The 23,278-nt window shown below is 40.9% G+C and overlaps 1 protein-coding gene across 1 annotated transcript; it reads left to right on the top strand.

Annotated features, from left to right (window-relative positions):
• Positions 1–10,485: 10,485 nt before the first annotated feature.
• Positions 10,486–21,354, top strand: LOC114617725 (zinc finger protein 345-like; the record flags this gene model as incomplete). Its single annotated transcript, XM_028763350.1, has 4 exons — positions 10,486–10,548; positions 12,887–13,013; positions 15,940–16,035; positions 17,332–21,354. Coding segments are annotated over 4 exons (2,451 nt in total), but the record flags the coding sequence as incomplete, so codon positions are not given.
• Between the last annotated feature and the right edge of the window lie 1,924 nt (positions 21,355–23,278).

Raw genomic sequence — 23,278 nt, forward strand, 5'->3', positions numbered from 1 at the left:
TGAGGGATTCTGGGAGGCTGGCCAGTGTTTGCTTTGATATGTTAAAAGGCACCTCAACTGTTTTCCCCTGGTTTCTGAGACTTAACAATGCCTTATTTTGGCCTGAACACCAGGCATGCATGTGGTGAACAGACATACATGCAGACAAACCACCCATACATATAAATAAATTTACAAAAAAAACCCCAATACTAATTTTGTAAAAAACCAGCAATAGCCTCATATCAAAGCCAAATAAAGACAAAAAAAAAAAAAAGTTAAAGGCTGATATTTCTAACGAACTTACATGCAAAAATCCTAAACAAAATACACGGTAAAGTTTATTCTATGGGCTATTGTGACGACTCAGCAGGTAAAGGCATTGTTGCCAACCCTGACAATTGAAATCATGTAGATAAAAAAGATAATGCACAGCTGGGCGGTGGTGGTGCACGCCTTTAATCCCAGCACTTGGGAGGCAGAGGCAGGCGTATCTCTGAGTTCGAGAGTTCGAGGCCAGCCTGGTCTACAGAGTGAGTTCCAGGACAGCCAGGGCTACACAGAGAAACCCTGTCTTGAACCCCCACCCCCCCGCAAAAAAAAAAAAAAAGATGTAATGGTATTGTAGAGATGCTGCTCTTGCAAAATTGGGGGCACAATTTTGTTGACCAAGAACAACTGAGGATATATTCTGCAGTAAGCAAAAATTCTCATTAATTTTCATGTTGAAAAAGAAAAAGGTAGGACTAGCGAGGGCTGCTGCCAATCACTGCAAAGAATGCCCAAAAGTCAATTTTATCTTGGTTTTGATTTTTGGTAAGGATGAAGGCAAAATCTATTGAAAAGAATATTGTATGACAACATGAAATTTTGTGTGTATTTTAAAATTTAAGTCCTTTAAAGATGTTCCATCAGGACTGAATGAAACATGCTATTCTTAATATAAAACATACTTTTCAAAGAAAAGCAAAAAAAATTAAAAAAGCATGATGAAAATTATGTTGGCCTCACTGTAGAAATACTTAAGATTGTAAAGTGTCTCTATGTGTCTGCACACGAGTATGCGTGCATTCTTCTTAAAGTACAGACTATAAAAGAATACCTAATATTTGTAAAAAATATATAATGAAAACAGAGAAATTAATGCACACACACACACACACCCCACTTGGCCTGATAGTAGTTATTTAAATTAAAAGGTACACATATTGTACCAAGACCTGGTTAAGGTAGACAGAAAATAGCATGTGTTGGAGGTAGACAAAGCTATCTTCTCAGCCTTTTGGAAGAATCTTGCTAAAATCTAGTACAATGTGAAATACATGAAATTTTGATCCAGATACATCAAGTCACAACTTACCCAAAGTGTAGGCCCCTTAAAGCACAGAGAAGTCACCATGCTGTGAGATGCCCAGTGCAGCTGTGTGTACCGTGGAGGTGTGAGACTTGTCCTCGGGAGATGGATGTGTTGTTGGGCAAAGGTTACTTGTTTAAATTGACCTCCAGTGAGATTCAGGAAATCCTTATGAAATATGTTAAAACATACATTCCACTCAGCTGTACAATTTAAAAGAGAAAGATCAACTTCTGGATGCATATGACTAACATGAAGCCAAGATCCGATAAGTAATTTAAATCTATTTCAGCAGACACTTTGTATGTCTTTAAGTCACTCTTTTTCATCCTGCTTGCATCAGAAACAAAAATACTCTACAAATACCAAAAAAAAAGTGAGAAGAATTTTCATGTTCATGGAGCACATTATACATGTCTTCAAATAATGAGAAGCGGGAAATGTATGGTTGCTTCTTGATTTCCCAAACCTTTCCTCATTTTCTTTGAAAGAAACGTTTCCCCTCAGACGTTTCCTCCAAATTATTTTCGGTCCTTTGCAGAAGGTATAGAAGTATTCTGTCAAGAGGATCTTCTCAATTTAATGGACACAAATCCTGCTCCTTTAATTTAAGTGTTCCTATTCAAGTCCTAAAAGGACCAAACAGATTGGGTGATCACATGTTCTAGAGTAAGCATTTGGGCTTTGTAAGTCAGGAAGTCTTGTGAAATTTTAGCCTCATTTGGGTAAATTCCTTAACTGGGAACAATCCCAGGAACCTTATTAATAAGAAGGTGCATAATGATACTGAATGCAAAAATGTCAGCATGTCTTCATTCTTCCTGTATCTGAGACTTAGGCAACATGATTTTTCAATAGCTCCCATCAAAAGGTGTATCTGTTCTGTATGTTGCAACTGAGTCATCTCTTTTTGACAGGGCTCACATAATGTTGTGTCTATGAAATTATTAGTCTGATACCTAGGCTGACAGGGTCTTTTCGTTTTTCTTTCCAGTCCTCCTCTTCTTTGTGAGAGCAAATTTACAGTGGGAAGCTGGGACGACGAGCCATCACGAGAGCAGCGGGAGTAAAGATGAGCCGGCTCACTCTCCTGGGGCTGTGCTGTCTTGACAATCAGCAGCTGACCAGACACACCAGAAGTAGTCCAGTTGAACCTCAGTTGAGGAGCTGCCTCATCGCCAACTAGTAAGTTTTGGAGTGGTTTGTTTTCCAGAGATAGAAAAGTAATGCACACTTACAGGCATGATGCCATGACTTAATGGTATTTTAATTGTAAGTTACCTGGCAAATGGCAGTGCTATATATGCATTAGTTTCCTTCCCCACTAATTAAAGTTGGATCTATTGCTACATGGTGTTGAGTTACACAGAAAAATTTGTAGACATGTGTGCATATGGTTAGGTATTTAAATTTACATTCCATGTCACAAAAGAAAACCAGCACCTACAGCCTGACAATTAGGTCCAGGGCCATACTAAAAAAGGGAGTAGTAATTTTTCCTATAATCTATTTAAACCACAGAGAGCAAGGCCGTGGAGGGGTCAGGAGACAGGCTTCCCTCCTCATGTGCCCACATTTGAACACCTGGTTGGAACCCCCCCCCCCCTCTCTTTCAGGACACAGTTACTCCCACTCACTGGGACCTAAGAGAAATATTGGCAGGGAACTGTATTTCTTCACTTCTTACATAAATGGGAGAGATTCTCAGGGCCCCTCACCTTCCTGGGATCAGGAAAGTTATAGCTCTCAGAGGAGGATTGTGACAGACTTGAACTGAAACCTGCTGAAGACTATGAATTTTGATGATTTAGTATAGTAACCATGTATGTATGTATGTATGCATACATATGTATATATATGTATATATCTATGTAAATATGTATATGTGTCTAACAACAATTCCACTATATGTTTGGATATACTGGATTTAATTACAGTTACTACCTCCTGTTTTAATTTTAATATAAATAGTAGAAAATTTTAAATTAAGTAACACTTGAGTGTTACTCCCCCTTTCTATATTAAATATTGCTGATTCTGGGGATTGTTTTCCTTTTTAAAATTTAGAATTCAAGAACAGAGCTCAGGGGCAAAAAATGGTCCCCAAATTCTTCTCTATTGTGAATAATATACATATATATGATTCATAAATTGGTCTGACCTTATATAAAATATTAAATGTAAATATTTCCTTTAGGGTCAGCTTTACTACAACTGTACCAAGAACTTGTCATTTCAGCCCATAGGGTAGTGCTGGGCCTGATGGGGCAGGACTTGAAAGTCATCCAATCAGCAACACGATGGTGAGAACTTCCAATCATACGTTTAGACAGGGTGGAGGGGGAGGGCCTTCACGTTGTGTTTCTGAAGTCCAGGATCTTGGAATCCTCCCCAGGCTGGGTCTCTTCCGGTGTAGACTGTCGCTCAGCCCTGCGGCATCCGCTTGCCCTGCGTCTGGCGGGTGCCGGGCCATCCACCTAGGGGACGCGGACGCCGCGGTAGTCAAGCCACAATGGTGAGTGTGCATGGTGCTCTGAGACTGGAGGGAGGCTGTCTGGAGCCTGTGGGAACCGGCTGCGGCCAGCGGTCGATGTGGGAAGACGCAGGGCACCGCAGAAGCCTGCTGGTGAGTGTGTGCGTGGCGCGGCGAGGCTGGAGGGGGTTCTGTGTGGAGCCGAGGGGAGCCGGCGACTGCGGGGCGGGGGGCGATGGCGGCCCCGCTTACCTGCGGCCGGTCCTGGGAATCGGCCAGCTTGAGGTCCCCCTTGGTGGGGTCACCACGCAGCCTATGCTGGAGATCCCCGTGCCCCGGCGCTCCCCCGAGCCATTGCCCGGTGCAGCGAAGGCCCAGGGTCAGACTCTTGTCCTGCCCTAAAGTCCTCAGGCTTCAGCCCAGCAGCCTGGATTGTGCAGTGATAACCTGCAAGATCCGGTGTATCCCAGATCCTGCTTGGATTTCCTGCAGGGCAAGGAGCAGTGAAAGTGCCCGATCCCTCCTCCCGAGTGGTCCAGATGTACGTGCAGCAGAATCTCTTATCCAGATGACTGGTCTTCCCCTATCCTCGATACTCCTATGGCTGGAGGAAGATTCCTAAATTTCCGTCTCCTGACTGCATTCCCAAACATCCATTATTAACAGCCGTTTCTCACACTGCATTTCAAACTGACATAAATTTTGCTTAGCTGTTTTTGACTTTTTTACCCTCCACACACTGGGTGGCATTTTAAAAAGGATTTACCCTATGGATATTTAACATAAAATCACTTGATTTTTTATTAAAAAAAAAACCCACACACAATCCGTAATGCCTCTCTTTTTGTCTTCCCTAGACATAGGAACCCCAATCAGAGTGCTTTGGGGTTGAGCCTTTGGAGATTTTCCATAGTGATGGGTCTCTCTTCATCTCGCTCTTTACGGGGCCCTTTCCTTGCCTGGGTTTCAGAGATGCCAACACCAGCTGCCATGTCTCAGTGTCTAGGAACAAACAACGTCAGTCAGTGTCTGGGCTCGATTGTCTTAGCAGCCTGGGACAGTCTAGGAAGTCTGTCTTGAACCTAGGAAGAACCTCTTGGTGTCTGATCTGAAAGGCACTTGAGCCTTATTTCAGCTTCTTGATAACTATTCAGTCAGTTGTACTTAGCATGCAGGAGGGCTTCTGATCTTAATTAAATCCTTGGTGCAGGTGTGTAAGAATGAACCTAGGCTGCCAATTAATCATGGGAGGAGTGTTCTGTAAACCAGTTGTGGAAATAAAGGGGGCTGTGCTTTCTGGCCTTGCTCTGCCTTACTTCTGGGGATGGAAGGTGACTCATGGGCATGTTTGTCCCTTTGTTTAAAATCACTAGTTTTTCTTGCTTCGCTGCTCTGTTACTTTTACGCCTTTTTCATTTGTTTATTTCTCTTCTGAGCTGGATAGGTGCTTGGAATCCTGTGAGGTGAGAGGAGTCTGTTCTTCCATCATGTGACTCCAAGGGACCAAACTTAGGTTGTCAGTGTGGCACTGAGGTGGTTGTCTTGTGAGTTTACCTTTCTCAGCGTGAAGCCTGTCTGCCAGGTAAACCTAGCTGTGAGTTGGCCTTTCTCAGCAGGCAAAGGGCCTGGTTTTTACATATGAAACCACATAATGCTGGCAGGTAAATGGGCCTCAACCTCAAGTCTTTTTTACTTAAGAGACTCAGATAATTTAAACCTTTAAAAAATTTTAAATTTGTATCATGAACAGTAAGTTCAACTTTTGTACCCAAAGTTATTGTAAGGCCAGAGTTTTGTAAAGTGAAACTGACTTTCTAAGTATCTGATCTGGCAGCTGATCTAGCCTAGGGGGAAGGGCTGAGGTCAGCTAAACTGTAAGCTAGGGCCACCACCAACACTATCAGGGAGATTTGAGAAGGAAAATCTGGGTAGAAAGTATAGACCAAATGGCCTCTGTATCAGTTTAGAGTGACAAAGACTAACCTGCTACCTGGACAGGCCACCTGGGCTCCTCCATGGTAATCTTGGTAGCTTTGTTGCAGCCAGCAGACCCAGGGCAGTATCAGTCTTTGGTCTGAAAGCACAGAAAATTCAAGAAATAGTCCTAAAGAGGAGGAATTTGGGGACTGAGCTACCTTGATGAGGCCAGGAGACAGGCAGTAGATTGTCTAGTGTTCCACTTGTCCACAGTTTGGGCAGGGTCCTGGTGGTTGGGGAGGTGAATGGTTCTTTGTCCAATTACCAATGTAGTACTGAAGTCCACTGCCCTTTTCTTCTTTGGTGGAGAGTTAGGGCTATGTCCAGGAGCTAGGATTTCTGCTGTTTCCATTAAATATCTTTTTTTTTTTTTAAAAAAAGATTATTTTATGTATGAGTACACTGTAGCTGTCTTCAGACATATCAGAAGAGAGCATCAGATTCCATTACAGATGGTTATGAGCCACCATGTGGTTGCTGGGAATTGAACTCAGGTCCTCTGGAAGAACAGTCAGTGCTCTTAACCGCTGAGCCATCTCTCCAGCCCTCATTAAATATCTTATATGCCATATTTCAGAAGATCTCTCTGAGGGGGTTGAGGGCTATCATTGAATCTATGATCTGGACCATATTTTAAACAAACTGTACTTATTTTCAACTACTTGTTTTAGGCTTAACCTTGATGACATGTTCAGAAGGCTAAAGGTTGTCACTTTAAATAAATCACATTTACACTTAGCATGACTACAATTGTCGTTCCAAGTGCTTTAAAGACTGATCATTTATAAGGTAACTGACCCATAACTTGGATGTCTTAATTATCTTTAACAGTTTACAAGGTCTTGGCTTTTATAAGATTAGAATTTTTCAGTTTTATCTCTGTTAAGCTTAAGCCTTAAAAATTGGAATTGGAGATTTAAGATCCTCTAGTTTTGAGATAAGACTTTAAACCATAAATTCAGTTCACAGAGAAACTGAGACCTTGCTTTTCTGACCCGTCTATACTATACCTTGTAGATATCATAGTTTCTTCTGAGTCAGTTTATCCAAATAGCTCAAGCTTTACAGAGTTACCAAAGACAGAGAGGCTGGACATCTTCAAGTTAGTTTTTGTTAGCCTGAATAGCTCTTAGGAATTCATAAACCTTATTCATCAAACATGTTCCGTGTCTAAAAAAGGTTGTTTTTTTTCTTTTGTTTTGATTTGTTTTTTTTTTTTTTTTTTTTTTTTTAGCTTGATGTTGAACACAGTTAACAAAGACTGGTTAAGATAAGTGGCTAGACAAAGCAGAGGGCTCCTTAGGACTAGGAAGTCTTACGGGACCACCATAGTCAGTTTTTAGCTGTGGTCACTTTAACCAAGACAGTTACAAAGTCACATGCTATGCTCTCTCTTTAACCTTAGTAAAGATGGCTGCCAGCAACATGGTTGTTATTTACTCTAAAGTGAGCCATCAGGCACACACTTTTTTCTTTTTAAAAACATCTATTTTCCTAAACTAGAGTTAAATCCAAGTTGCATATAAGTATACTGTAGCAAATTAAAATTGCCCATGTATAGATTTTTTCTATCAACCTTTTCTGTTACAAGTTTTAAGCTTTTTGTTACAGATTTCACAGGTTTTTTTTTTAAGCCACACCCAATGATCTTAAAAGTCCTGAGATAAAGTTTGTACAGTGGTCTTATAGATATTGAGGTAAAGTTTGTACTTTAGCAAAAGGTTTTGAGCTATAAGAGAGGAGAGTATTTAGAGAGTTAAGTAAGACCAAGAAATAGTGTATTCAATAAGCAGCAGCAGCCCCTGCTGGAGTAGTTCACCTTTTAGCTGTACAGCTTAAGGCACACGCTGTCTTTTTGTAGGCCCTTCTGTTTTACCTTCCTTCTCTCCCTCGCCCTCCCCCTCCCATCCTGGACACAGTCACATAACTGTTCTAATCCAGGACACAGAGAGTTTGGAGAAAACATTTAAACAATCTTCCTTGGGTCTGGAGAGAGCAGACCATTAACTACAGAGCCAGCTTTTTAGTTGAATAGCATAAAACATATTATCCATACCTCCAAAGACATTTGAGTCTTTTAAAGATGGAATCCAGTGGTCAGCGGTAGAGACTAGAGACAGAATAGAGCAAAGGGGGTTTAGGGAGAAGGTGGTTTTCAGATCGTTTGCTTGTGTGATGGCAGGAGTTGTCATAGTCTGTGAGAATTTGGCCATTTTCTGACTATTGAGACTGATTATCTCTTCTGTACTGAGGCCACGATGTGTGTAGTAAGACAGTGAGGCTTTGATGGAATCTCTGAGTCTGAGGAGAAAAGAGATTAGAGGAGGCAGGTAATTCTTAACAGGAAGAACCCATTTTGAGAGACAGGAGCTGAGAGATCTAGCAAGTTGGAAAAGAAGACATCTTTCAGAAGCAGAGTGGAGAGAGGTGGGAGAGGTGTAGGGAATAGGGTAGAAAATAGAGCTCTGTCAGAGGGGGAGTCTTTCAGTGTGTTAGAAGCCCAGGAGGGTGTAGAGAAGCTGCCTTATATGCATATTGGACTGATGTAGACTAGGTTCCAGATGCTGAGGGAAATAGAAAAGGCAGGATCCAGCCTCCCAATGAATGGGGTAGGCAGCTTATAGAGGGGAGGGGGAAAGGAGGAGAGCTAAGTGGTTAGCCATAGTTAGAGAGCAAGTGTCAAGGAGAGAGCTGAGAGACAGCAAGAGAGGCAGCCAGGGGAGAGTGAAGGGATGGGAGAGACTTAGTAAGTGCCATGGTGACATTTGCAAGTTGGGGTGTCCCCAAGCAGACCGAGAGACTGGGAACTGAGTTGCCCAGGATTGGTGGAAGGGGCACCTTTCCTTCCCATGATGGGACACTCAGCAAGGTTTCCTGACAAACCAGTGCCACTTTGTGGCGTGACGCGCGTGTAATCGTCTCACCAGCAAGAACGCACGCGGACACACACCAGGATCCTTCCGCAGCAAAACGTTTATTCCAAAAACAAAATGGTGGAAGGCCCCAGGCCTGGAAAAAGCACTGTTTATATATCCTTAGAGTGGTGTGCTCACCTTTGATTGGCTGCTTACTGGTTGCGCGCCAAAACGCCGTGAGATGGGCTTTGACTTTGGCGCGCTTTTACCATAGCACATGCGCAGTTTACTTGTTTACTAGGAAGAGCACCGGATGCCAGCGCCATGTTGCAATGGCGGATTTTGCCAGCGCACGCCGCGGCTTCCTACATTGTGGTAGGCTTCTGGTGAACAAAAACTGCCTTAAACTTTCTGCTTTTCCAGTGAACAGAAACCTTTAGGCCTGTTTACCCAGTAACAATCCTTTTTGTCTGATTAAAGTCTTGTTTAGGACAATGTCACCATCACTGCCATTTGGAGGGGAGGTTTTAGACCTGACACTATGTACACATTTTACCCTCTCTTTACAACTTTGTAAAGTATGTGCATTTATTTTAAGCTTAGAAATAAAGATATTCCAACACCCAAGTTTGCTGCATAATATTAATAATTACTAATTTTTAAAAAGATTGTAGACTTTGTCACAAATATCGAGTTAAACTTAAATCATTGGGAATCTTGCCTCAGTTGTAATGGTCACTTTTCATGAATAAATATTACACGAAACCACTAAAAATGTGGGGAAGAGATAGTCTCTAGCAACCATCAACAGAAAAAAATGACACATAAGAACATAATTTACAAGATTATTAACTTCAGGATGCAGATTAAAGACAGATTAAACAGAGGTATGTGTTAAAACCCATTCCTGGGCCAGCAGGATCAAACTGTGCTGTAGGACTGAGGGATCTGTTCAGAATTCACCTATGAGCTTTTCAAATGGTTACCTGCCTCAGAGGAAACTGTTACATTGTCTTCTTTCAAAATGCCTGAGAGAAGATAGGCTGGTTAGTGAGTTTATTCTTTGTCACACCCACCCTCGTCCAGCAAGGATGACGCAACACACAAGCTCTTCTCCAAGCAGTTTATTCAGGACCTTGAATAAGCTTCTCTCTCTGACCCTGGGGGAAGTGTCTCCCAGGCTTAAGTACTCTAGGACTAGCCCACCCCCCCACCCCCCCACCCCCGTCTGCCATGTGGCAACAGCAGATAGGTCCACATACACGGAAGCAAGCCAGACCACCAGCCACAGCCAAATAAGGACTTGTTTACTCCTGAGAGCACTTCCACCAACAGGTGGTGGAAGGCAGAGACCATCTTAAGGGCGTGGCACTATGCGGCTCTCCACAATTCTTAAGTATTGTAGCAGGTAGAGGTGGAAGAGGCAGTGCCTAGCCATTACATCGGTTTGCTAACTCGATGATTTCTATTAAAAATTTGTATCATGTATATTTATTTGTGTATATGTATATGGAACATGTATGTACCACAATACATATATGATGGTCAGAGGGATCTCGTGGGAGTCAGTCCTCTCTCTTTCTACCGTGTTTGTCCTTGGTATTAAACTCAAGTTGACAAGCACTTTTACCTGCTGAGCCATCTTGCTGGTCATCAGTATGTTTTAAATTGCAGGCAGAAATAATTCTGATGAATTTACTTACAGAATATGATGTAAAGTATTACAGTGTAGTATCATACTTCATGAAGATAATTTTGTTTACTTTTTATTTCAGATTTTCAAGGATGTATAGATACATACTGGAATGTTGTATTAAAATACATTTCTTATCATGGGCTAAATTTAAAAAAGCAACTACCTGGGGACCATTCATTACTGTTACTCATTTTACCATGGAAGTGTCTTTAAGGTACTTCTTGTTTGCATTTTAATATAACGTGCACCTGCCTGCTACAAGGGTATAAGCTGGTCTTAGTGACCTTTGTTTCTTCCTGTGAGGGTTTGATTGTTTTCTTATGAGCCCTTTGTGTTCTGCTCCATGATCCCAGGCCTGGAATAAAGATCTTAGACAAATGCACGAGTATGCATTACTGAGTTAGAATTGGTGGTGGTGGTGTTACCCTGAATAGAGGTTGATAATGAGGTAAATGATGCAGGAGACTTAAGTGGCTGACAATATAGGACAAATTAGGACCACTTAAGGGTCCAATAGAAAATGCTGGCTTCATCCTTAGTAGGAGCTGCCTATTTTCTTCCCCAAGGAGCGCTTTCCTCCATCACCTTCACCACAGTTCTCTTAGTGCTTTTCTTCTAAAAAAGAATACCCCTTCCCCCCTCCCCCCTTGAACGCTTGTGTGTGGTTTGCATGGGGCATAGGGGCTCTAGGAAATGCTAGCTAGAATTCCCAACGCTTAAATATGCACTCAGTACGAGCTTATTGGCCCTCATTTCTAACTTGTAGATTCTTGGACTCTACCATCTACTTTATCCCAACACTCGGCTCTTTTCTCCCCTTTCATTTCATGGTCCTTGGGCTCATGGGTGAAGGAAGAGCTGACGGTCACCTGAAAGCAGCCAGAGAGGAAGGGTTCCTCCCTGAGTGAAAAGGAAAGGATGGTAAATGGAACATAGGATCGCCCTCTGCACTTTTACAGTTTTGGAGGGGGAACGTTTCTGGAAGTAACTTGGATTTTTTAATGTACATAAATTATATATCTTACCCTGTGAGTAAGATTTTGTTATCAAACCAGCCTGTGTTCCTCTGAGGGTCCTCTGGATTAGGCCTCAACCTTCCTTCATGAATACTTAAAATAACTTTAATATAGTGTCTTGAAGGTCTAGGATGTATCTTCTGGGGATGACCCTAGCACCCATTAACATGTCCATCAGAGCAAACTAGAAGCAGATAGTAGCATTAATCTGTGGGTAGAATTGTAGTTATTGAGCAACTGATAAAACTTACTGGATCATCAAAAGAAGGAAAACGTGGAGGAGAAGAAGGAGAAGAGGGGGAGGGGGAGGAGGAGATGGATGGGGACTAGGCAGAAAGAAGATGGACTGGAGTGGGAGGGCATGAGAGGATACGGGGAAGGTGAGTAGAATCCAAATACATATATACGAGTGTGGAAATGTAATCCATTGTGTATAGTTAATATTTCCTAAAATATATGTTTCTTAATTTACTTCTGTCAGGTATTTTGTCATACCAACCAAAGTAATTCACTAGGGTGGGCACATAAAATATAATTGTCATTTTTCTGCTATCCTCTTTGCATGTTAATTAATCTTTTCAACTACTCTGAATGATATTTTAACATTTGTACTTTATTTTGTTTTTTATATTCTTATTGTATGACTTCTAGACTGACTGAGCTTGAATAAAACTCCAGCTTTAACATTTATGAATGTTTGATAAAATGTCATAGAAGGGGAAAAACATTCCTGGTCTCATGGATTATTTGCAGGTTTTTTACATTAATGTATGAAAAAGTCAGTGATACTTAGTATATTTTAATGATCAGAAAGGATCATTTCTGTACTGATATTATAATAAAATGCAAATTCCTTAAAATTTTTTCAAGTCATTAATGTATTCTCTTAGTATCTGCCTTATTGCTGTTCAGTAATTGTTTTAAATTTTTGGACCACTAACATTGGCATTCCTAGTGAGCTTGCTGTATTGTCAGAAATGTATTCTCTAGTTCTGAACTACTGACTTAGAATATCTGACTCTAGGGCCGGGCCATAGCTTAGTTATAGCTCACTTTAGTAGCTATAAAGCACTAGGTCTGAACCCACAGCTCCCCCCACCTCGGAAAAAAATCAGGTAGTCGTGTTTCAAAAAGTCATAAAAGTATAATTCTAATCAGAATTTGTATTTTAATATTTCCCATTTATGGGAAGTACACATGGTTTGAAAAGTACCTTTCTCAGAATGTCCTTTTCATCTGAAAAATAGACATCTTACATTAATATACAATTGAAAAATGTAAATACTTATGTTGGTGCCTTTACATTTAGTTTTTCATAAAAGTATAGTATCTAATTTACCTCTGTGGATTTTATGTCATCTTTACTAAAGAGCTAGGTAATACATTAAATAATACTACTGTGCTAACATGTCTCAGTGAGTAGTTAGGATCGTTCAGCTCATGAGAAACACTCTTTCCTGACTCACTTCATCCTGACTCACATTAAGAACAGAGTCAGTGACCGCATGACCATTGTGCTATGTATTTTTATTTCAGGAACAGTTGACCTTCAGGGATGTGGCCATTGATTTTTCCGGAGAGGAATGGGAGTGTCTGAACTCTGAACAGCAGAATTTGTATACGGATGTGATGTTGGAAAACTATAGGAATCTTGTCTTCTTGGGTAAGAACAACTTCTCCACAGAGTTCCTAACTCAGTACTAAAATTCATTTTTCTTGTGTGATGGTTTGTATATGCTGGCCCAGGAGTGACACTATCAGAAGGGGTGGCCCTGTTGGAGTAGTGTGTTACTATGGGTGTGGGCTATAAGACCGGCATCCTAGCTTCCTAGAAGCCAGTATTCTGCTAGCAGCCTTCAGATGAAGATCTAGAACTCTAACCTCTGCCTGCACCATGCCTCCCTGTATGCTGCCATGCTCTTGCCTTGATGGTAATGAGCTGAACTGCTGAACCTGTAAACCAGCCCCAATTAAATACTGTCCTTTATAAGGCTTGCATTGGTCATGGTGTCTGTTCACAGCAATTAACCCTAACTAAGACAGAAGTTGGTACCAGGGACCGTAGTATTGCTGTGATAGGCCTGACCATGCTTTTGTTTGAAAGAATGTGGGTTTGGGGACTTTGGATTTGGAAAGCAGTGGAATGCTTTAAATGGGGCTTAATGGCCTATCTTAGTAGGAATATGGAAAACTATTACTGAGAGTGATTTGAACTGTCTGGACCGGGCCCAAGAGGTTTCAGTGGAGAATTTCAGTATGTGGCCTAGAGACTGTTTTTGTGGTGTCTTGGTGAAGAATGTGGCTACTTTTTGCCCATGTCTGAAGAGAAGGTGAAGAGATTTAGATTAATTGCACTGACCAAGGACGTCTGAGAAATTCCCATCATAGACTTTGTTCTCTGGTTTAGTCTCATGAAGAACATTTTAAACAAGCATAGCAAGCTGAGAAAGGAAAAATATAAAATATATGGTTTGAGTATTAAAGGGGCACCAGGAAGTGAAATGGAGCTGAATCTTGTGTTCAAGGATATTAAGTTGAGTTAAAGGAGTAGTGTCCTTAGGGCAAGATCTCACCCAACTAAGTTTAGGTCCAGGCATGGTAGTATAATCCTTTAATCTCAGGCAGCCGAGACAAGCAGATCTCTGAATTCAAGGGCAGCCTACAACAGAGCAAATTCTAGGTGAAGAAAAACTTAAATCCAGGCTTAGTGGATCACATTTTAATCCCAGGGTTTAGGAGACAGGCATGCAGATCTCTGGGTTCAAAGTCAGTCTACAGAGCAAGCTCCAGGATAGCCAAGGTTAGGCAGTGAAGGAGTTGGAAAACAGAAAGCTAGTGATAATGTAATAGAACAAAGAGGCCATGTTCCAGCCCCAGCAAGCAGCAGAACTCAGCAGCTTTGGCCATGTGGCTCTGGCTTTAGAGTCCAGAATAGAAGGGACTACTGAGACAATTGATGCTAGCTAGCTGGGGCTAAGAAATTAATGGTGATTAAGAAGAGACCAGCATCACTGAGGTGAAATCTTAAGTGTTTTCTGAGAGCACAAAGAAGCTGTGTTCCAGAGATAACCAAGGTTGTACCTCGTGCTGCAGCTGGACTTGGTAATGTGTAAGAGTCACCCAGGTGGTACTGGTTTTGAATGCATGAAGAGCCATGAAGAGCAGCTGAGGCCTGGCACTGTGAGAGGCCATGGAAGGCCATTGGTAAAGCTGCAGCCTCAGTTGCAGTTGATAGCCCAGGACTGATAGCCAGGGTCATGCAGAGGATTTGAACAGAGGATCACCAAGAACAGCAGCAGCAATGGAATGGATCAACCTGAACTTAGAGTGCTCCAGAGGGCAGAACTGGAGAAGTGACACCAGCCCTTTGGAGGAGCCAAGAAGATCATGTGTCGATCCCAGACATTGAAACAAGAATTTGTACATTTAAGTTGCCTTGGAGACCCCAAGATGTTTGAGATGCCAGAGCTATGGTTTATCTGCTGAGGAAAGCTGATAACAGGGAGTGGAACCAGCCCAGGAGAAGGAAGTATGTTGCAGTCAACAAAGATGATAAAGGAGTTGGAAATATAAAGGGCACATCAGACATGGAGATGCAGTTTGGAGTTTGCTCAGCTGGTTTCCTGTCTTGCTTTGGAGATTACAGTTAAGTGATTGGATGAATTTCAGAAGAGAAGACTTTGAGCTTTGGACTTTTAACATTGTTGAGACTGTTATAGACTATGGGGACTTATGAAGTTGAACTAAATGTATTTTGCATTATGATATTTTTAGGTATGGCCCCCCATAGACTCATAGTTTGAACAAGCCTTTGGGGGCCAGGGAGTGGAATGTGATAGTTTTATGCTTGGCTCAGGGAGTGGCACTATTAGAAGGTGTGGCCCTGTTGGAGTAGGTGTGTCACTGTGGGTGTGGGCTATAAGACCCTCATCCTAGCTGCCTGGAAGTCAGTATTCTGCTAGCAGCCTTCAGATGAAGATGTAGAACTCTCAGCTCCTCCTGTACCATGCTTTCCTAGATGCTGCCATGCTCCTGCCTTGATAATAATGGACTGAACCTCTGAACCTGTAAGCCAGCCGCGATTAAATGTCCTTATAAGACTTGCATTGGTCATGGTGTCTGCTCATATCAGTAAAACCTCTAAAACATGTTGCTTTTCTGAATATGTCTTGGGAGCCCGTGGTTTCAGGAGAGAAAACAGGGGAGGTAGTATTGAAATAGGTAGTAAATATTTGTAGTTTTAATATCTTTATCCTCTATGTCTCTCTTGGGATAATATATATCCCAAATTAAAATTAGTGGTAGTTACAACAGCCAAGAGGCATAAAATATTGTAATTTATATCTTAAAGTCCAGTTATTCCTCCTTTGACTGTGATTTGGTAGTGGACAAAGGTGGAGCACAATCTATTATTTGAATGTATATTATTCTATATCTGAAGGGAAACAACATTTGGAAAAGTAATCTTTTAGAATATTGTTATATGTTTATAATGGGTTTTTTTCATATGAACATTATTCTAGGGCAGGTATGTTACTGGTTATGAGGAAATATCAAGTAAGTGTCATGCTCTGTTTTCCAATAACTAGGTCTTGCTATGTCTAAGCCATACCTAGTTACCTGTCTGGAACAAAGGAAAGAGCCCTGGAATGTAAAGAGGCAAAAGACTCTGACAGCGTTCCCAGGTGAGTAGGAGCGGAGGAAGCAGAGCCCCAGAGCAGAGATGAGCTGTGTAGGAAGCTCTGGTCCGGTGGCATTGGCTTTTCACAGAAGCAGTTCTGTTTGTCCTTTGTCACCGAAGGGTATTGTCTACCCTGTGTTCCCTATCCTTTTAAGTCCTCCGAGCCTAGTTGTCCTGCAGTCATGTCTTATGTATTCACAGTGATCCCTGAAGTCTTCCCCTTCACCTGTGAGGGCTGCATAAAAGGACAGTTCTTTTGTGATGTTTGGGGGCCTCAGAAAGTCTGGACATGTCTCATGACCTTCTTGTCAGTTACTCTAATACATTAATGTGATAAGATGTTTTCTCTTAACATTTATTTAATATTTATGTTTTAATTGTCTCAGCTTATTATAAACATTATAATGGGTTTTTTTTCTTTACCATACCCTGATTGACAGGTATATAGAGACAAAACTGAGAATTAGTTTTATGTAGAGACATTTTTTAATCACCACCTGTTTGTTCCAGATTTTATAAGATAATGGTTCTTTTTTTCCTTCTTTACATTTCTTTTTTCTGTATTTTCAGTTTTTGGAGTAGGTTCCTTATATCAATTAAAATTACTAGTTTTAACCTGTGTTTTATTATTGAATGTCAATTATAAATACTGTTTATTGCAGGACAGTGTAAGATTAAATAAAATAAGATTGAGTTACACACATGTCTATTACCAGTAAAACTGCATGTGTTTTTATTTGCCTGGATAAATAGAACCCTTGGTTTGTTTATGACTTGGGTGATTTCTGACTGGATTGTGTTCAATTGTCATTTCACCTTGTCTCTATGAGTATTCTTGAAAATGACAGTAATTTTCTTATCTGTGTCTTGATAAATCTGTTTCTATGTGTGAGAGACAGTTTGATTTCAAGTTAGCTTCTGAGAAATTTCACTTTTATTTCTTTTTTTCATTTAGTCTTTAACCATAATGAAAACCACATAAAATCAAATTTATTGTCTGAAAGATTTTATTATTCTGTTTTATAATGTTAAGTATATCCAAATTGTTGTGCAACACATCTTTATAAACTTTTCATTTTATAAAAGTAAAATTCAGTCTTTAGAAACAAAAAGTAGTAGTTATTTTTGTTTTTTGGAGTGTTCCTGTGGTCACTGTTTGTGGACTGTGAGGGTCACAGGTTCCCACTGTGCACACTGTTTGCTGGTGTGCTAATCTCTGCATAATTTTATATGTTAGATTTGTAAGAGTATTCTTCAGAGTCTAGTGGGTGAAATAAGTGTCCATCTTGATTTCTTTCAGCTCTGTTTCCTCATCATAACCAAGACTTCTCACCAGAGCAGAGCATAAACTATTCATTCCAGGAACTCATCCATGGACCTCGAGGAGAGTGTGGCTTTGACAGTTTGTACTTCCCAGAAGAAAGGGATCATGTAGAGGAGGGTGACATCCTGAGATCCTGTTATAATGGGCATGACTCATTTCTGACAGCTGACAGCAGTAAAAGCTTCACTTCCAGGAGAGAGCAGGAGCAAGAAATGGCTCATGAAAACCCTCAGGTTACGCCAGTTACTTGTGAAGAGCCGTGCGCTTCTGTCAGTAAACATCAGAGTCAGTTTTTGAAACATACCCCTTCTTTCAAAGACAGTTTGGGACATCTATCAAGGGGTGTAGTTCATTCTTCAGCTAATGACTTCAACAATTTCAAATGTAGCTTTGGATTAAGCTTTCATTCAAATATTTTTGTAGATGGGGAACTTAAAAATGAAGGAAAAGATTCTAAATGTAATCAATTTGAGAACTCCATCATGAAAAATTCATTAGTGTATAATCAACAAATAGGTCTTTCATGTGCCAAAGCACAGAATTCCCATAAGTATGGCACGTTTTTTACACATCCAGTATCACCCAACCAAAATTCAAGTACAGATATTTTGGAAATTCAGTATATATGTAAAGAAAATAGGAAGGCCTTCACTGAGGAGTCCACCTTAAGTAATCACGAGGGCATGTATATTGGAGAGACAGTTTATCAAGGTAGTGAAAATAATAGTGACTTAACCCAAGAGTCAAATCCTGCTAATCATCAGTCTGCTCATTTGTATAAATGCTACAAATGTGACACAGTCTTTCATCAATACTCAGAACTTATTATCCATCAGTATATCCATATTCAAGATCAAATCTCCAAGGATATGGATTGCAACACAGCTTTCAATCAAAGTTCAAGCCTTACTAGAAGTCATGCTGGAGAAAAACCCTACAAATGTAAGGAATGTGGCAAAGCCTTTACCTATTGTTCAAGCCTTAGGCAACATCATAGAATTCATTCTGGAGTCAAACAGCACAAATGTAAAGACTGTGGCAAAGCCTTCTACCATAAATCACTCCTTACACAACACCAGAGCATTCATGCTGGCAAGAAACCCTACTGCTGCAAATTTTGTGGCAAAGCTTTCAATCAAAGATCAACTGTTACTCAGCACCAGAGAATTCATACTGGAGAGAGGCCCTACCATTGTAAAGATTGTGGCAAAGCGTTTCATCAAAGATCGAGCCTTAGCCTACACCAGAGAGTTCATACTGGAGAAAAGCCCTACAAATGCAAAGACTGTGGCAAAGCCTTCAACCGTAACTCACTCCTTACTCAGCACCAGAGAATTCATACTGGAGAGAGGCCCTTCCATTGTAAAGACTGTGGCAAAACATTTAATAAAAAATCAAGCCTTACTCAACACCAGAGAATTCATACTGGAGAGAAGCCCTATTCTTGTAAAGATTGTGGCAAAGCTTTTAATCAAAGATCAAGCCTCAGCTTACACCAGAGAGGTCATACTGGGGAGAAACCCAATAAATGTAATGAATGTGGCAAGGCCTTTAATCGTGTTTTTTTCCTTACTCAACATCAGAAAATTCATACTGGAGAGAAGGCTTACCACTGTAAAGATTGTGGCAAAGCGTTTAAGCAGAGGTCCAGCCTTACTCAGCACCAGAGAGTTCACACTGGCGACAAGCCCTATCATTGTAAGCACTGCAGCAAGGCTTTTACTCAGAGGTCAAGTTTTACTCGCCACCAGAGAATTCATACCGGAGAGAAGCCCTACAAGTGTCAAGACTGTGACAAAGCTTTCAGCCGTAACTTACTTCTTATTCAACACCAGAGAATTCATACAGGCGAGAAGCCTTACCATTGTCAAGATTGTGGTAGAGCGTTTAATCAAAGATCAAGCCTTACTCAACATCAGAGGGTCCATACTGGGGACAAGCCCTTCTGTTGTAAAGATTGTGGCAAGGCTTTTACTCAGAGATCAAGCTTTAACCGACACCAGAGAGTCCATACTGGAGAGAAGCTGTACAAATGTAAAGAGTGTGACAGTACCTTTAAATGCAGTTCCCACCTTGCAGAACACCAGTGCACCTCATTAGGCAGCTGCTTCGAAGACACAAAATTTCTCCAATATGTGTGAGTTTATTGTTCTGTTACAGCCAGCTAGCAAACACAGATGGATTTATTGTGAAAACATGTAATATGTTTGATTGTATAAAAGGTACTCTCTGTGGCAATACTTAACTGGATTTCTAGAACCACATCCTGATTTAATTAAGTAATAATATTTTTCTTTCTTGTCATTTTGTCAACTGGTTCTATGTTAATAGTTGTATTCTCAACTGTATTTCCCAAACATTGTCCAGACTGTATACATAAAACATACACATTGTCCAGTGTACACATAACAGCACAGCAGGTGCCACACTGGGAGTCTTAGGCAGGTCCCCTATGGTTTACACATCTAAATTGTGTAGCATAGAGCTTGGCTGTCTCCCCCCAACCCCCAGAAACATGTAAATTGTGTTTACTGTCCCTTCTACAGCATAGTTAAGATTTTCATGACAATAACCACAAGAAGCATCTTTAACCCTGCATGTATATTTTTTTCTTAAGTCATGAAACAAACTATAGAGCCCAGATAGCAAAAAGAAAGAAAAAAACCTTCAAGAATATAGTGAATTGGTCTGAGGATCTTGACTTCTGAGTCTACTGCTAAAAAGACTGCAAATATATAGATGGTGCATGCCGAATCCACACTTTTATACAACGAAATTATATATGGGGGGTGTTGTGTGCCACAACATTCATGTGAGAGTCAGAGGACAGCTTCCAGTCCGTTCTCGTTGTCATTGAAGTCAGCTCATCAGGCTTCGCTGCAAGTGCCTTCACCTGCTAAGTTAGCTCTTCGGTGACTGGATTTTAGGGTCTGGGATTTTTCTGGCCTCTGTCACAGAGAACCCTGCTGTTTTCTGCCCTTTTGTAATTAGAAAGTTAGGCAGACCACCGACTACAATTGCATCACAGTGCATTTAATCTCCCTGTGACTTGAAGACATGACCACATTTAAAAATGAGAATGTACAGAAAATGTAGGGAGAGTTCAAAACTGATTCCATAAAGCTAAAGGCCTTTTGGGGTAAGTTCTTGAGATCATGTCTAGTGAGATGTTGCAGTTGATAGAAGGCTGTGTTAGTCTCCTGATGGTGAGTGCAGAATCTGTAAGGGCAGAGAAACACTGACATGCTCTGATTTGATGTATTTTCAGAAGAGAGAAGAGATGATGGTGAGAGATAAAGCAGCACCTAATTCAGAGCTGTAAAACAACTACCTGTAAGCTCTGTACTGGGAATATTGTTTTGCTCAGTTTTTAGTCGGTTGAATCACACTGTCTAGGGTCTGTGCCAGGGCTGTTTCTTTCTGTGCATTGGCCTAAAGTCAACCCAAACCTCACCTGCCTGGATCATTTGGGCATTAAGTCCAGGGTCATTGATTGAGACCTGTCTTACTGCATCTAGTACCTGGCAAATACTTAGGGATTCTTCTTCCACTTCATGGGAAGAGGAATGTATGGTGCATATTCCTTCACAGAAGCATTTTGTTTCTATAGGGGAATCATTCCAGTTTCCTGGTACTCAAATGATGAAACCAGTGGCCATCTAAAGGCAAAATATACTCAGTATTTCTTCACATAGCTCTTCCAAGGCACCAAAACAATCACAAAGCAGTCATGGCTGGAAACTTCTAGAAAACTTCAATGCAAAACAAGTGAATAAATATTTGAACTCTGTATGATTTGATCAGTACAAAGGAGGAAAGAGTGATTGACAGATTTGCATTTGTTCTAGAAGGTTCTTTTTTATATAATTACATTGCTTGTCCTGATAACTTCCACAATGGCATTTTCTAGAAAAATTGTTATTTTTATTTGTGTTGTTTTTACCTTGTTGAAAAGTTTGGACTCTAATAGAATTATCTTAGAGAAAGTTAAAGAGATAACTTGGCTGTTGTTTTTTGTTATTAAGTGGGAAAATAACTGTAGTTTGCCCTCTGTTGCTGTGATTAATACCACAATCAAAAACTACTCGGGGAAGAAAAGGTTTGTTGAGGGTAGGAACTAAAGCAGGAACAGGGGATGGAATCACATAAGAAAGATGCTTACTGGCTTACTCCCTCTAGCTCATGCTCAGCCAGCTTCCCTAAACTTCCCAGGACTACCTGCCTATGGTGTCTACAGCAAACTGAGTCTTCCCACATTAGTCAACAACCAGAACCATTTCAGACGTGGCCGTAGGTCACTCTGATCTGGGCAATTCCTCAGTCCCTTGATTGAGACTCTCACTTTCCATGTGATGCTTGGTGTGTCAAACTGATAATAAAACCAGCCCAGGATAGTAAAGTGTAAGGGAGGGTCAGGGAGGACCAAAGGGTAATCACTGTGGCAGTGCAGCAGTCGGAAGCCTACATCCTGTTTTGGGTCCTACACAGATGCACAGAGAATATTCTGAGTCCCTGCCCAAGTTCAGGCCGACAGTCTCCCCTCAAAAGAAGAAACAAAATATTGGTGGATACTCCAGCCTCAGTATTTTCCTAGGCTTAAAAGAAGATAAGATTATTTGAGAGGATAACACCTTGATTTCTCATTAAGCTACGTGTCCAGAAATACTCTGGTGTTTAGTTCTTAATTCTCTGCATTAAAAATAAATGAGTGATCCAGAAACAAAAAGAAAACAGTCAGTTCTGACATCTGTACATTCAAATGATGAAACAGCACCCAAAGTCTAGGTCTTATGTCAATTAATACAAGTAATAATAAAGTCTCTAGCTCACAATTTCACAATATTCTATGAGCACATAACATTTGCTTAAGTAGACATTTTCTAAGTGACTATATACATCTTGTATTCCAAATTGTACCTAATGAACAATTGCCTACAACGTATTTTAAAGAAGCAAAGAATGATCTGTAGCATTCACTGAGAACTAAGAACATTTGTTTTGAGAACAGATAGTTTGCACGTACCTTTTCCTAGCTTAAAACTACAGATGGTGGATGTAAATGCTAACAACAAATGTGTTTAAGATGCCAGTTCATGAGTGCCCCCTCTAGTTCCACCAAACTCACAGTCACAAATCCTTAGATTTGGGCTCTATGATATCATATGAGTTTTCTTCCTTCAAATCCAAGGTCACTAGTATAAAGCTGTAGTCGACATATTTAGTTTTGTGACAATTTCATGATGTTCTATTTGTTTGTTTGGTTTGTGAGGCTTTATGGATGTCTATATTTTTTCTCTTTTTTTTTTCTTTTTCTTTTTCTTTTTTTTTTTTGGTTTTTCGAGACAGGGTTTCTCTGTGTAGCTCTGGCTGTCCTGGAACTCACTCTGTAGACCAGGCTAGCCTCAAACTCTCGAACTCAGAAATCCGCCTGCCTCTGCCTCCCAAGTGCTGGGATTAAAGGCGTGCGCCACCACCGCCCGGCATATATTTTTTTTTCTTCTTAAGCATCTATTGATTCTTTGTGAATTTAACATCATGTACCCCAATCCCACTCATCTCCCCATCCCTCCATATCCACCCTCTGCCCTTGCAGCCTACCCCCAACAGAGAAAAAGATCTCCATGTGGAAGCTGTGTTTTGTCACTGTGACTCATAGTATGTCCTTTTGCCTAGGAAGCTTTACTTGCAAACGTCCTTTGCAAGAGTCATTAATGTGGTTTGAGGATACTGGCTTCTGCTACACTATCAATACTAGCTCCTCACTAGACTCCTCTCAGGTACCTTCTTGCCTTGTGTCATGGAGATCCTGCAGCTTTGTATCTACAGGACCAGCCCCTTCATTTGCCCCAGCAGTAATAGATGGGGTAGATGTTGGGGTGGGTGGAGGCTTCATACTAATTGACGTAAGACCTAGAATTTGGGT

This window comes from Grammomys surdaster, unplaced genomic scaffold (genome assembly GCF_004785775.1).
Source record: "Grammomys surdaster isolate TR1022 unplaced genomic scaffold, NIH_TR_1.0 62, whole genome shotgun sequence".
Taxonomy (NCBI): Eukaryota; Metazoa; Chordata; class Mammalia; order Rodentia; family Muridae; genus Grammomys; species Grammomys surdaster.